General features: G+C 46.5%; 1 protein-coding gene and 1 non-coding gene across 20 annotated transcripts in view; both read left to right on the forward strand.

Annotated features, from left to right (window-relative positions):
- RBFOX2 (RNA binding fox-1 homolog 2) overlaps positions 1–11,630 on the forward strand; it is a 262,366-nt gene extending 250,736 nt beyond the window's left edge. For all 19 annotated transcript variants that reach the window (XM_073788217.1, XM_073788218.1, XM_073788220.1 and 16 more), the window contains 3 exons: positions 3,654–3,742; positions 4,199–4,271; positions 6,092–11,630. In XM_073788217.1, coding sequence (XP_073644318.1) covers positions 3,654–3,742; positions 4,199–4,271; positions 6,092–6,136 — 207 coding nt within the window. In that variant the 3' untranslated portion in view covers positions 6,137–11,630. The remainder of the gene's footprint in view (positions 1–3,653; positions 3,743–4,198; positions 4,272–6,091) is intronic.
- Positions 4,848–4,954, forward strand: LOC117314414 (U6 spliceosomal RNA). The gene has a single exon (XR_004529159.1). It is a non-coding gene; the product is annotated as a U6 spliceosomal RNA (small nuclear RNA).
- Positions 11,631–14,943: the final 3,313 nt, after the last annotated feature.

Below are 14,943 nucleotides of genomic sequence, written 5' to 3' on the forward strand. Positions count from 1 at the left end.
AATCCAGAATAGAAATAAATATATCTGAATGTTCATTGGCTTATATTATGGTGAGATGTTTTGTTGAATAACCGGTTTAAAGCACCAGCAGAAATACTTTGGACTAAGAATACAGCTAAGAGGAGGAATCCATGACATACAACTTAATTTTTCTAATTTTGGGGTAGTCATCAATGAATCAGCAAGTCAGTTTATTGCGATATTACCTGCCCATCCTAAACACAGACCCCTCCCCTTTAAAGGGCCTCTCTGTAGCACCATTATCATAAAGTAATCAGAAGAGTGGATATGTGGAAATATTATCTGCTTTTCTAAAAAATTAATGTAGTTTTTCTTAAAATTCTGTTGATATTCTCCTTGAGGCTTTTGTTGTCAGTAAGATATTTGCATCCCTGTCGTGTGTTCCTGAATTTGAATAGCGGAGAACCTCATCAAATTCAGGCTCCAGAGTCAGAGGTCACTCATAACAGAAGGAAAGGGCTGCAGATAGATTATCTTCGTTTCCTTCTGGCTTGGAGGGAGCCTTCTCTTCCACAGCCTGATCCATTTAAAATTGTCTTGATTAATAATAACATTACCCCCAAACCATTGAGGTTCCGATGGCTTCTTGCAGGTTGAGGAAGCTGAGGGGAAATGGCTATCAGTAACCTCATTCAGAATCTCCTTTTTTCCCCATGATTAGTCCAATACAGCTCAAATTTCATGATTTAATACAACCCCCAGCATCTCTGACACACCGAGACTTAACTGAGAGTCTAGTTAGTACTTTTATGAGAATGCATACCTCTTTCCCATGGCATAGAACTTCAGTTTTTAGGGCTTCCCTGGTGGCGCAGTGGTTGGGAGTCCGCCTGCCGATGCAGGGGACGCAGGTTCGTGCCCCGGACCGGGAAGATCCCACATGCCGCGGAGCGGCTGGACCCGTGAGCCATGGCTGCTGAGCCTGCGCGTCCGGAGCCTGTGCTCTGCAACGGGAGAGGTCACAACAGTGAGAGGCCTGCGTACCGCAAAAAAAAAAAAAAAAAAAAGAACTTCAGTTTTTAAATGTTTTACTCAGAAAGATATAAATTAGGCTTTAATTGCTTTTATTACCTTAATTTTTTCAGTTTTTAGAGATTATTTTGGATTTTGAAGGAATGCTAAAGAGAGAAACCTCATGATGCTTGTTTGCCACATTATCCTCATTTACAAAGAAGTTTTACTAAACATGGCCCCTCTGTAAACTTCACACTAGCAAACTTGAATTCTAAACTAGTGGAATCATCTCTAGTGATACCAAAAAATTGAGCCTTCAAGGTTCATATAAAGCTTAAAATTTCAACTATGATGATTAGTGTGTTGTTTTGTTTAACAATCCTTTTACTGTTTCATTTTTTCTTTAGAAGTTTAAAAGGTAAAGAGACGCTTGAGTTAGTTTATACATAAATGTATATGCTTATGTGTGTATGTTGCAGCCTGGATGTACGGCTTTGCCCAGATCAGTCTGGCCTGCCTGTTCCCATAGACCTGGCTAGAATTCAGAGGAAGCCTGTGGATCACAGATAGCCCCCGAGGGTACTTCCTGCCACGGCCCTATCCATTACCATCTCATTGCCAGTGTTTGGTAATACTAATCAGAGCTTTCTTATTTATAGGAATATCTATGGAAAGATTTATAATTGAGAAAACAATGCTTACTTTTCCAAGTCATTCACTTGAAGAACAAAGAAGGAATAGTACAAAACCACTGAAAGCCAATCAGAGACTTTTTTTTCATGTATATTTGAAGCTGCTTCTGATGAATTTAAGGAGCATAAATTTAAAGAGCAGGAGTAAGCTTTCCCCCATGGTGCAGTGTCTTCAGTTAGAGAAAGCATAAATTATATAAGAAGTAAGCAAAAAGCTGTAGGAACCTCTGAGAAGAAATCACAGGTATTTCCAGAGTAAGATTTGAACAGAAACAAAAGCAAGCTAGAAGCTTCCCTGTCAGATGGCTAAGAAGACAAGGGTCCCATTAGAAGATGGTTGTCTTCAATCCTAAGGAATGATACAGAAGTAAATTTGAAATTCTTCTGTAGGTTTAGCAAAAACTGAACATTGAAGGAATAGAAAGCAGAAAGTACAGGCCAGAAAGCTTCAGATGTCCATGAGAAAAGGACACAGTAATCTACAGAAACGAAACATGCTGTGCTCGCTGCTGAGGTGCCGTCCAAATGGACATAGCTGTATTTACCTATATTTGATGGGGAAATGACAGTAATAAAAGTACACACCTGAATTAGGTTTAGGTAAAAATAGATGAATTCTAGAAAGGTAAAGAAGAAGAAGGAAAGGTAGAGCTTGCCACTTTTTCAAATAGCCTGTCTCGTGTGGCATTTGTTGTTGTGATTATCTTTGAAAACCTTCATGAAGTATTTCACCCTGACATTGAAAACCTTTTGAGTATTTGGTTCACCTAAACCGAGGTGAAATAGCAGGACAGGGGAGTTGAAACTCTCTAGGACTGAGAGGATATTTGAACCCTTGGAAGAAAAGCTCCAGAACCTGCTGTGAGATTAGGATGTAAGAAGTCCCAAAACCTTTTAGGGAAGAAAAATAAATGCAGTTAAATGCTTGGGCGGGTGGGCTTCCTGATCTGTTTGAACCTAGTCCAAGGGTCCACAGCCCTTTGTAATCTGATTTGCCTGAGTCTGAAGTATAGATTGGACTTGGCAAACTTTTTCTGTAGGGGGCCAAGTGGTAAAGATTTTCGGCTTCATAGGCCATATGGTCTCTGTCACAACTACTTCCAAAAACAGGAGGCCAACTGCATTGGTCCACAGATGGAGGTTTGCCAACCCCTGATCTACACTGGTTCTTCCTTCTAAATATCGCTTGATTATCTTAGCCTCTTGGCAAACGCACTAGGCCACATGGAGCATAGCACTGTATGGGACCTTTCTTTATATACTGTAGTCTCTTAGCAATAGATCAATCCAAGTACGCATCAGAGAATCTGAAGTTAACACATATAAATTTAATGTTTTAATCTATAATTTACATTTCCTATCAGGTAAAGTTCTCCCAACTTCCTGTAGGTATTTTCCCTGTTGAAAGTTCCAACGAAGACAGACCCAAAATCATATCTTCATTTTGGGGAGGGGGGTGGGCAGCGGGGGGATAAATTAGGAGTTTGGAATTACAATAGACACACTATTATATATAAAAATAGATAACCAACAAGGTTCTAGTGTAGAGCACAGGGAACTATACTCAATATCTTGTAATATTCTATAATGGAAAAGAATCTAAAAAAGTATAAATATATATATATGTGTGTAACTGAATCACTTTACTGTACACCTGAAACTAACACATTGTAAATCAACTATATTTCAATAAAAAAATGTTTTAAATCATATCTTCATTTCTTAAATTTGAGAAGAGGTTCTCCAGTGTAGTTTATTTTTGTTACAAATTGCAAAGCAAATCCCTGCCTTGGGTGGAGCTTAATTGTACACTAAGGAGTAACATGCAGACTGATGCAGTTTGAAACATTCTCTCCCCACGGATGTGTCTGTGTTCGTGTCTGTGTCTGTGTCTGCGTCTGCGTCCATCTGCGTGTGGGCGGGTGTGTGCTCGCCTGCCCCCCGGGGGAGAGGCATGTGTAAAGTCGGTTCTCCTCTCTCCTGTAGGGTGGATACGCAGCCTACAGATACGCACAGCCTGCTACTGCAACCGCTGCCACCGCCGCCGCCGCTGCCGCCGCCGCTTATAGCGACGGGTAGGTGCCGAGACGGGGGCGGGGAGCGCCAGGCCGCCCCGCGCCACCCCCTTTCCTTCCCCACGCTGTTTCCATAAGGGCACTTAGCCCCCGGGACTGCCTGCTGAGCTGGGTTTTCCACAGGCCTCCGGCCTGGACTCTATCCTGCCAAAAACCCAACGGCGCACAGGCTCACACTCCTCCCCTCCCTCCCGCTTGTTCCTGTGTGTTTCTGGCTTTGACCCCAATTTCCCTCCTCCTCATCTCCAGTGCCCTTCTTTTCCATTTTATAGAAGTAATTCAGAAAATTTCAGTTGCTGCCTTTAGGAGTAGAACGGAGAGATTTTTTCCATTCTGCCAGTTTTCTAATAACATTCCAAGACCAAGTTACAAGTCCTTAGCACAGTGAAACCCCTTAATTTTTTTTTTTTAATCACTGTCTTTCCTTTACCTCCCTGATTGGATCTCTTTTTCCAGTTATGGCAGGGTGTACACGGCCGACCCCTACCATGCCCTCGCCCCTGCCGCTAGCTATGGAGTTGGCGCTGTGGTAAGTAGACGTGCCTTTTATTTTTTCAAACGTTTTACTTCTTCTGACTTTTACCTACAGACTACAGAAGATCTAGGGAGGTGATAATTCAGCCCTTCTTCCATTGCCGAAGTGTTAAAACCAATAGGACTGTCTGGAAATTTCATATCACTTCTGTGTGTGTGCTGGTGTGAGCCGCCTGGCCTGGTTAAGGACGGCAGAAAGGAATGAGCAGTGACAGTCTGCCCTGAGTAACGACATTATTCGGGAGGAAGGAAGGGAACAGGTTGCTGTTTTATAATGGCTCAGATGTTGGACGCACACCTGTGGCAGAGTTTTACCGATAGGTGTTCTCAAAGACTTGGGGCACAAGACTCTCCAGTTTTCACAGTAAACTTTTCAGAGAACTTAACCTGTCTGCTTCAAATGCAGATGCCAAAGGATGTCCCTGCTATTCCTAAGCCTTCCAGCAGCTAGTACTAAAAATCACCAAGCAAATGCCTTACAAAGATATTTTATTACTAACATTTGTGGCAAAATATGGTATATTTCTTAGAAGTATACAAAAGTCATAGAGCTCATCTAGCATAATCCCCCGTGCTCGCTTCAGCAGCACATATACTAAAATTGGAATGATACGGAGAAGATTAGCAGGGCCCCTGTGCAGGGATGACATGCAAATTCGTGAAGCGTTCCATATTTTTAAAATAAAAATCCCCCTGACCAAACTCGAATCCCCCCTGCAGTATTTTTGTGTTGGCCTGGACACCTCTGGGGCCAATGACGGGACCCACTGGATTCAGCAAAGACTGGCCAGTCCACAGTGATACCTCCTTGTGCCAGAAGTTCTCTACCATCCACAGTGTCACTGGCCAACGGCCCGGAAACACAGATGACCGTGTCTGAGAGGGAGGCAGAACAATGGTACAGTTAAGACATAAAGGATGTGAGAGAGCCTGCCACTTCCCACACTAAATCTCTACTGATGAAGATCTGTGGAAGGAAGTAGTAGGGTCCTGCAGGGGTATGGGGGGGGGTGTTTAGAACTGAAGTAGAGACGTTTGATATAAGGAAGTGATGGGAATTCCTGAGGTTTTATTTAGTGCCCAAGTGATATAAGTCCTGTACTAAAAGAATGACCCAAGGAGCGATATGTTCCTAGGGAACTTTTGATTGAAAAAGATAATTCATTAGATTATGATTAAAGAAAGGAAAGAAGCCCACTTAAAACCCCAGTTTTACATACCATATATATATATATATATATATACACACACACACAAAAGATATGTCAAGAAACAACCTGGTTGGTATTTTTTATAAATTACAGAGGAAATAGACTTTATTCGTTGAAAGATTAACTCAGGTTTAAATCCAGCACCATCTCAAACATGTGATGTGACAGAGATAGTGGTCAGAAGTGACGTGTTCTCCATTGTCAGGTAATGGGTAAGAAGGTAAGATCAGCAGTCTGCTTTAGGTCACGCTTGTAATGAGGTCGTCAAGGTAGACAAGACCCATGCTTTTAAAAAATCAGACTATTTACAGACTTGGTTTTAAACTTCATTGAAGTGCTCCTCTGTGCTAACTCACGTAAATAATGAACCATCAGCATACTCTCCCCTTGAGAATATCAGGTCAGCAGTACATGTTTGGGCTGTGGTCTGAGCATCTTAGAGGCAGAAGTTGGTTTCCTGACCTCATGCACTAGACAACATCTAACCAGTTGATTTGAAGCTTCTAAGGAAGCTGTTTTTCCAAATCCCTCCTCAGGACATGTCTTCTTTTGTAATGTTTCTCTCATCAACTTTTTAATATTTTTGTGTCTTTAATTACTACAGGCGAGTTTATACCGAGGTGGCTACAGCCGATTTGCCCCTTACTGAAGTGACGTGAGACCCCTGCAAGTGGGACAGCCCCCCAGTTCATGAGGCCTGGCTATTGCAATATTTACTAGTAGAGGAACTCTATAGCAAGATGAAGAGGAAAAACAAACAAACAAAAAACACAAAAAAAGAGAGAATACTTTTTTATACCTCACTATGTTCTTTGAATATGTATTTTTCCTTTAAATTTCTGCCTTTAATTCTTTTGTTCCAAAGATTGTGCATTTTTTTCTTTTTTTCTTTTTTTTTAACTGTGGTAAAAAAAAAAAAAAAATAACGCATTTCCATGTCTGTATGTCCGTGCTTAGCTTATTCTGTCAATCACGGAAGAGGCAGTCAATGAGGAAGGAGAGACATTAGGAGCTGATAAATGCGTCTGATCAGAAATCAGCAGACAGAATTACCAAAGTGTACCTGGTGCTGAGTGGCTGTGGGACAAGCAGAAGTGGAAGAGATCCCTCTGCAACAGGATATCCTTCTAGTCTTCTGAGTTTCTGGTCTTTGGCAGGCAATTCTGATTGGCTGTGGCTGGAATCCACATGCTAATAGACTATAGGAATGTGTGCTGGCAAAGCAGGAGAATCACTAAGACACTTTCCTCTCCTCTTCCCTCCTGTCTCCTCATTCTCTTTACAATCATCTTACACGCGAGGCCTGAGACAGTTGGCATCGTTTTTGGAATTATAGTATTAATATTTCCAGACATGTGCTCAGACTGTGGATAATAAACACCTCATTAGGAACCCAGTCTCGGAATGAACTCTGGAGTATGAAAAAGATCACTCTTTTCTTTCCTGTAAACCCTAGCATTCCTGCTGGGCTGCTTTTCCTTTCACTGAACCACAGCTTAGCTCATCTCTCCTTTTATTAACACCCTGCTCCCATGTCCTCGAGATTCAGGAATTTAGGACCCAGGGACAGAAGACTAAATAGCCAGTGGCCAGATGTCCCCGAGGCGTCTGGGCAGGGCTTGAGGGCTAGAAGTACAGATTGTCACGCGCCAGTGAAGAGGGGGAGGGCAAGAAAAGGGGTGTCAGACGATGTCAGGTTAAGGCGCCCTGATATTCCCGATCTTTCTCTCGCATCAGAACGTCAGTACAAAGTAGAAAACAGATAATAAAGGCTCTGGTGGCAAAAGATAAAGCCCCGAGCCCTAGACCAGCCGTCCCCGGAGGTCTCTGTGAGCAGGACATGTGAGGGCAGGCGAAGGCACTTCGTTCAAGCTCCAAAGCCATAGGACTCTTCATCCTCCAGAGCCTTTACGAGTCACTTCTGTCCACAGTCTGGAGCCCTCGTGGCCACTCCACCCAGCTTCTCACTATCCTCCAAAGACACCCAGCTGAGCACCTGGACCACTTGGTACTCATGAACACTACAGGACATGAAACAAGCCCCCGAGGCTGCTCCCCTCCCGTACAGGAACGAGGGTCTGAAATGGCCAGGATCTCATATGTTGCCAGGAGGAGTCATGTGGTGGCCACCACAGTGAGTCACTGCTGTCACTACCTGGCTTCGACTTAATCTGTCGTCAGACAGGGGAGAAAGTGTTTCTCTTCTAGCTCTTAGCTGTCAAAGGCAGGGGTCCTGCAGCATTTCCAAAATGAAGCCATTAGAAAATAGAAAAGCACGGTCCGTTTGGCTCCCTGGTCTATTCACATTGGTACTAGGGTGACCTTTCACCCGAGGGATAGCTGCTAAAGGGAGTAAGTAATTCAGAGACATGGAGCTTCTGGTTTGTTATGGGTTTGTTTTGGTTTGTTTGGTTTTTTTTTTTTTACTCCTGCCTCCACCCGTGTTCTTGACTGATACTGATTCATGTCCCTGAATTAAAATGACTGACATATGACAGCATCAAACATTCTTTGTAAGGAGAGGGATCTGTGGGGGGGGACTGGCCTGTCGTGTATAATACATATCTTCTCCCCCTTCAGAATCCTCTCTCTCCTAATAACTGGGAGGGAGGCTTCCCTGAAACTAGGGGAGACATCAAGGAAGCTAGAGGCCTCGATGCAATTCTTACTGATTCTGGGGAGGAATGCACAGAATAGGGGACACCAGACTGCCCAGTCCGTTGGCCATTGTTAAGGGTTCCCCTCCCCAAGCCAAAGTTTGGTTTGTTGCTGTTGAGACAATTTTTGCTGTGTGTGTATATAAATATTTTAGTTTGGGGTGTGGGGATGGGCTGTGGGGCTTTCACAGGTCTAGGGAATGGGGGCAGGGAGGATTTTTTTCTTTCTTTTGCTTTCGTTTTGAGGGAGAGCATTTACTGAGTGAAGAAACTGAGAGAAATTTTGTGTCCTGTTCAAATAGGGACCATTCTCAGAAATGGCAAGCCACTGCTCAGTGGAGGCAAGGCCAAATTCTAAATGGTTGTATCCATAGCAGGGGAGGAAAATAGGGCAATGAGTTCAAGAATTTTCTATTCTTTTTTTCCAGAAAGAGGGAAAGATGATGGGAAAGGCAGAGGAGGCAGCTTCCACAGCCCTTTTACAAGAGGCAGAAGCCTGAGGTTTGTGCATTTCAGTTCAGCTGGTTCTGGCTGAGGACTCCATAGGCAAGCTCTGTGTTTTCCAGCGGGCCTCTGCTGCATTTCCAGGGATGGTTTTAATACTGCTTCCTTCAGCTCCTTTTACTAAGACTAAACAGAGTTCTGCTTGTTATCAAAGGGCCTTTGGTTTTCAGTGTCATCACTGAGCATTGGGGCTCTCGAAGCATCAACTCCCCATCAGCTTTTGAACTTTGAGATCGCATACAGGCAACTTCATCAGAGGCAGGTTCCTCGAAGCATCAGTGCTTGTTTATTCCTGACTCTAGTTCCCACTGGACTAAGAAACTGAGTCAGAAGAGAGTATGGCATCTTGTAAGTTTGTTAGAGGATGCTGGTGAATAATTCCGGAAAACGTATCCATGCTGAATCAGTTGCGACAGCTTTACTGTAGGTCACGATGTGGACTTCTATACTAAGCATCTTACTCTTAGAAGCTGGGCTCCTTTCAGGAGCCCTCTAGTGACCACCTTTATCTGAATATCCCTCTTTCAGCCCAGAGAGCTGTCCTTAGAGCTTTTCCAGAATTCCTTATATTACATAGTTCAGCTCCCACTGACCGAGCTCAGCTGTTGTGATTCGTCACTTTTAAGGCTCTCAGTTTTTACAAAGCCCGCTGTCACCATCCTCCTTCAGCAGCCACAGTTGGAACTGAGCCGATATTATTCTTCCTTGAAAAAGAAGGGGACTGGAGCTCAGCTCTTAGTTTAAGGGGAGCTAGCGGAGCTCTATTCAGTAGAAATCAATGATAGCAGCTTTCTCTCAAAAGTGTGACTCCTCAGGGGCTGAACTGCTCTTAGTTTAGTTTCTACTTTCCTAGAGCTCTAGCAGATAAGTCGGTGAATCACTACCACCCTGTAACTAGTCACATAGCTTCCAGGTAGGAAGGAGGTGTAAACTCGGAATGGAAGCAACCCCAAGGATCTGCAGGAAGGGCTGGATGGCCTCCCTTCCTTCTGGCGGGAGGATGACGCCAAGGGCGGGAAGCAAGGGACAGCCCAGAGGGCACTGTAAGGGAGGGTGGGGGGTGTCATTGGGACCGCCCCCTTTCACCAAGCCCAGCCGCTTCTCGGCTGCTTGCAACCCCCTAGCACAGAAACAGTTGCAGAATCGCAGACTTGTTTCCCCCAGAAAATAGGAGGAAAGGGACTTTGGGGGGTGGGGAAGGGGTAGTGGTGTTTTAAAAGCATAAGTTACCTGTTTGCACTGTTTTAAGATAGGAAAAAAAATAGTGGGCAAGGTGAACATCCAACGTAAATTTGTGTGTCTTTATTTTGTCATGCTCTTGAAAATGTTTGACCGTTTGTAGTATCCACCAGTGAAACCTGATTCTCTGTTGCATAAAACACGATTTTTTTGGAAATGTTACTGTCCGAAAGCCTCTTCCCTCCCTTTCCCCTTTGCTGTGTTCTTCCTTCATCCTCGCTTGACTGATCAACCAGGCAGTAGCCATCCAGGAGCTAGAGCGTGAAGCAGGGCCCTTCCCAAGTAGACTCTGGGTGTCCTAAGCCAGCATGTGCCCTCTGGTTTAGCGAGTGCCGTTGAGTCCCTGGCCCCCATCTTTAAAATAAGGCTTACAGACCAGGCTGCAGCAGGTTCTCAAATTCCCGAATCGGATGCACTAGGAAGGAGGGCGGAGGGGAGTCCTCGAATATGGCGGGTGGCCGCAGTAGCTGAGTTCTCCACGTTCCCGGAACTGTAGCCAGTTACAGATTACTCAGGAAAACGGTCGATCACTTCAGCCATGGTAGTGCTGGTTGGCAGGGCTTGGTAACGGAGAGAACTGCTCATTGGCCACAACTCAAACCTTGCCTTTAAGGGGATTGCCAGCCGGGGCCCCTCCGCCTGGGAGTGACACACGCGCCCGCCAGTGTGGCGAGGGCTCAGCTCACACCAGCCAGCAAAAAGGGAACAGCGATGCTCTTCTCTCCCCCCTACCACCCGCCCCTGTTACCAACGCCAGATTCCCAGGGGGTGCATATGTTTTTGAATTTTTTAAAAATGTTTTTTGGTTTGGTTTTTCCGGGGACTGATGAGTGCTTTAAGCAACGTCGATACCCCACCCAGAACCGCAGCTTTGTCCTTTCTTGTATTTTCTGTTCACAGTATTGCGTGTGTGTGTGCTTGTCCTGGCAGCTCATTTTGGCTGTATTATATATCGAGTGATGAATTGATCCTCCTTTTTTTTTCCCCCTAAGGGATATGAATTTTTTTTTTCTTGTGTTATAATTCTGCTTGTGAATAGCTGGAGCAAACCTGGGGCTGACACACGTAAGCTAGGGCTGCACAGTGCTGAGAGAGCCAGGCGGGGTGGCTTGTCCCTGACAGGCTGACCCACCTGAGTCTCTGAGCTTTTCAGTCCAAATCTCTGCAAGGCTAAAAATGCCACCGAACCTCCCCTCTTGTCCCCGCTCCCCGTGGCAGGGACGAAACCATCCCTACATGCAACGTGCAGTTTCTCCGGCCCCCTCCCATTGCCATGGCAAAACAGGTACCTATGGGGCATGGGGGCATCACATGGGATGCTTGTATAATCGACCACCTCGCCTTTTCTCCCCACTCCCCACTCCCCCACCCCCAAATCTTTTCCTAGGACACCCGAGCTGCTTGCCCAGGGTCCTGTTTCCCTACAAACTCCAGAGAAGCACCCAGGGCTTTGTGACAGTCTCTAGTTCCCTCCCCTTCTTGTTAAGAATCATATTGTATAGTAGCTTTCAGACCATACAGTATTCATTGGGTTACTCCTATTATTATCAAGTAGCTGGAATTGTGAAGGTCGGAGTAGTTAGATCTTTAGCTTTTATTCCTTATTTTTTTGTATTACTATCCATGTGTATAAATTATTGATCATGTTGCTGGCTTTTATAAACTCTAAGCGAAGGAGGAGCACTGCCTCTGCCTTTGCAAATGGTAATGAAGCACTGTTTTTAAATAAAAGGAGAAACACCATTCTTCGCCCTGGCCTGCGTGTGTTGATCCTCAACGACTTCTGTTGCCCCCCCCCCCCCCCCCCCCCCCCGCCATGCTCCAAAGATAGAACTTGCATTTGACTTTTGTAAGATGGAAAAAAGAAGGCGGCAAACACGACGCTCCCTGAATGAGATGAAGGGAGAGGGAAACACAGGCCCAGGCTGGTGCCATGGGACCTGCCCTCCGGCTCCTCCAGTCTTGGCAGGAGCTGTCTTCCTGCTTCTGCCTCTGAAATCTTCCGCTTCACTTCTTCCCTTTTCCATCCTCTCCTGTTGTCCTCGCTGCCGCCCTCACCTGCCTCAGAAACTGCCCTCCAGGGGGCGCTTCCCGTCTGGCCACCTGTCACCTCTGTCACCTCTCCCCTGGCTCGGGCCACCACCCAGGCTCCCACACCTTTTCCTTCTGTATGGGGCCTGGGCCTTTTCCTCCTTCCCTGGGCTTCCTCAGCCACCCCTCCTGCACTGGTTTCTCTACCAGGAAGTCCCAAATCTCTGAAATTCCTCCTAAATCTGCAACTCCCTAACATCACTCAGATCGTCTCCTTTCCCGTTTTCGGGAGGAAATGGAGGCCACGGGATCTCCTTGATCTAGACACCTACTTGGACGCACACCCATCCTTTCCCGTCCTTCCTGTTTTACCGGGAGAGGCGTCTTCGGTCAGGCGCTGTCCCCACACGTCCGTCCTTTCCCACCTTCTCGGGGACTTTGCTCCATCGTCCCTCCCACAAGGAGGTCAACCTTTTCCCTCCTCTAGTCCCTGTGGCACTGAAACATGCAATGATTTTGCACGATCCCAGTCCTCTCCTTCATGACAAACTTCTGGAGTGAGTTTCTGCCGCCGACTCCAATTCCCTGCTCTTCACCTGCGGCCGGCTGGCCTCTCCCTCCAGGACCCTGAAGCCGCCCCCGCGTGACGCCAGCAGGTGGCGCCTTCCCCGGGGCGCTGACCTGACCTCCAGCGCCCGCGCAGCCGGGCACTCCCGAGACCCTCCGCCGCTGCCCCCGACACAGGCTGGCGCGTCTGCCCTGCTCTCCTGGCCTGGCCTCCCTCCTCCGTCTCTTCCCCAGCAGCGCACGCCCCGCCTGCTCTCGACAGCCACCCGCTACAGTAGCAGTTGGATCAGGACGTGCTTCTGTGCAAGGCGGCCCCGAGTCAATCCCCGTCCTCATCCGGGTCTGCGGCCTGTGCACCAGCTCCTCCGCTAGTTTATCCGCGGCGCGTCCCCCTGTACTAGAACAGAAGCGCCCGGAGGTCGGTAGCTTCGTTCTGTTCAACTCCGTGTCTCTGGTGTCAGCAACACACAAGCATTCCATAAATATTTGTTGAATGACTTTTTTCAATCTCGGATGTAAGGTGATAACACAGCCGCCACCCCCAACCCCGCCTTCTCCGTATGGCCACCCCGGCTGATGATCGCGGAGGCCGAGAGCCCTTTCCACGTGTGCTCACATCACCTTCATCTTCCCGGCAGCCCCGCGGCAGGTGCTGGGTGTCTTCCTCCTCAGGTCCCGGCGCCTGTGCTTCTTGCTGGGTGTACCAGGCAAGCGAAGCCCTGACCTCGCTTTCCCAGGACCTTTCTGGGGTGGCATTTATAGCAAGTAACCTTGAGGAATTGGGGGGGGGGGTGTATCCCGGGGACGAAGAACGAGTCTGCTTCCTACCTGCTCTGGAAGAGGTGGCTGTCCCTCGCTCAGGGCTCCGCAGCCGCCGTGCACACCTCCTGGGGAGCAGCAGCCACCCCGTCCCACACACTGATGCTCTTGTTGCCAGCCGGGCCGGGAGCAGTAAAGTCCTTTGTGTCTGACGCAGAATCCATAAGCTTCTGCAGAGAGAGATCAAATCCCAGACCCACCAGTATCGTTATTCCACGTGAAAGATGAGGGAGCCGAGGTGTGGAGAGAGGAGATAACCTGTCCCTTGAGTAGAAAGCGGCAGAACTGGGGTCCCAGCCTCCGAAGTCTGCGCCCTTCACGTCTGAGCACTGGTGTTTCTCGTGCTTCTCCAGTAGAAACCCCTGTAGAAACCCAAGAGCTGGCACTGCATCCCGTCTCTGACTGATGCTCTGTCCCTTTTGTAGGGTCTTCTTCCTCTACTCCCTCAAGTCATGGTGTTCCCCAGGTCATCGGTCTCCTATTCCCCTGAAAACTCGACACCAATTTCCACCTAATGACGCAAGGCTATGGCCGGAGACCATAAATCTCTCCAAAGTCTAGTCTTGTCCAGCTGCAGTCCCAAGGCTCCTAAAATTCAATATGCTGACATCATCTTTCTATCCAAACCTCTTAATTTCCCTCAGTCAGTAAATTGGATAACAGTTGGTGATAACCATGTTAAAATCCTAAAGAAAAAAGAAAGAAAATAAGTGGGGAAAAAATCTTGCTCAAAAGAAAGTGTGCCGCACGTTTGTCTTGAGTGTGTGTGGATTCTTTTTTTTTTTTTAATTTTTATTTGGAGTATAGTTGCTCTACAATGTTGTGCTAGTTTCTTGCTGTCCAGCAAAGTGAATCAGTCATACCTATACATACAGCCACTCTTTTTTAGATTTCCTTCCCATTTAGGTCACCACAGAGCATTGAGTAGAGTTCCCTGTGCCTTACAGTAGGTTCTCATTAGGTATCTGTTTTATACATAATAGTGTATATATGTCAGTCCCAATCTCCCAATTGAGCAGATTCTTGATCACTTTTCACTGTTGCATTGCCCCATTCTCCCCGAGCCCAGCACCCCATTCCAACAGCACTCCTGACCCTAGGACAGCTCTGCAACCCCAGGCCCACTCCCTGTTGGTGTCCAGAATTGCTTGGTGATGTGGGGAATCCTACATACACACGCGCACACACACCATGGAATTGGGTCCAGAAACCCAAAAGACTAGGTGTCATGGTTTTCAGCCATGGTTTTCATCATGGGCGTGGCCTCCCATGAAAACACACTCATTCTCCTCCCACTGTGACTTCTGTCACTAGTAGGGTGAGACTGTATTCATTCAACTGGTTGAAAAAGCTAAGACCAGCGGACCATGAGTTGGTCCTCTTTTTTAAAAACTGTTTAATTTTGATGTAAATATTATCTATTCTTTCCAATTCATAAAACAGTAATTCACATCATAGGAATTACATCAAAGGAAACGTGAAAAGTAACGAAAATTACCTCTAAATAATCATAGCTGCAGTGTGACCTTGCTCCACTTCCTGCCAGAGTTTTCTTTTGTTTTCTCTACTGCCAGGTTTGAGAGATGTGTTTCCCCTGGTTAGGTTCTAAGTGAGAAAGTGGATATACAATTTTCATCCT

This window comes from Tursiops truncatus, chromosome 11, assembly GCF_011762595.2.
Source record: "Tursiops truncatus isolate mTurTru1 chromosome 11, mTurTru1.mat.Y, whole genome shotgun sequence".
In the NCBI taxonomy this organism is placed as follows: Eukaryota; Metazoa; Chordata; class Mammalia; order Artiodactyla; family Delphinidae; genus Tursiops; species Tursiops truncatus.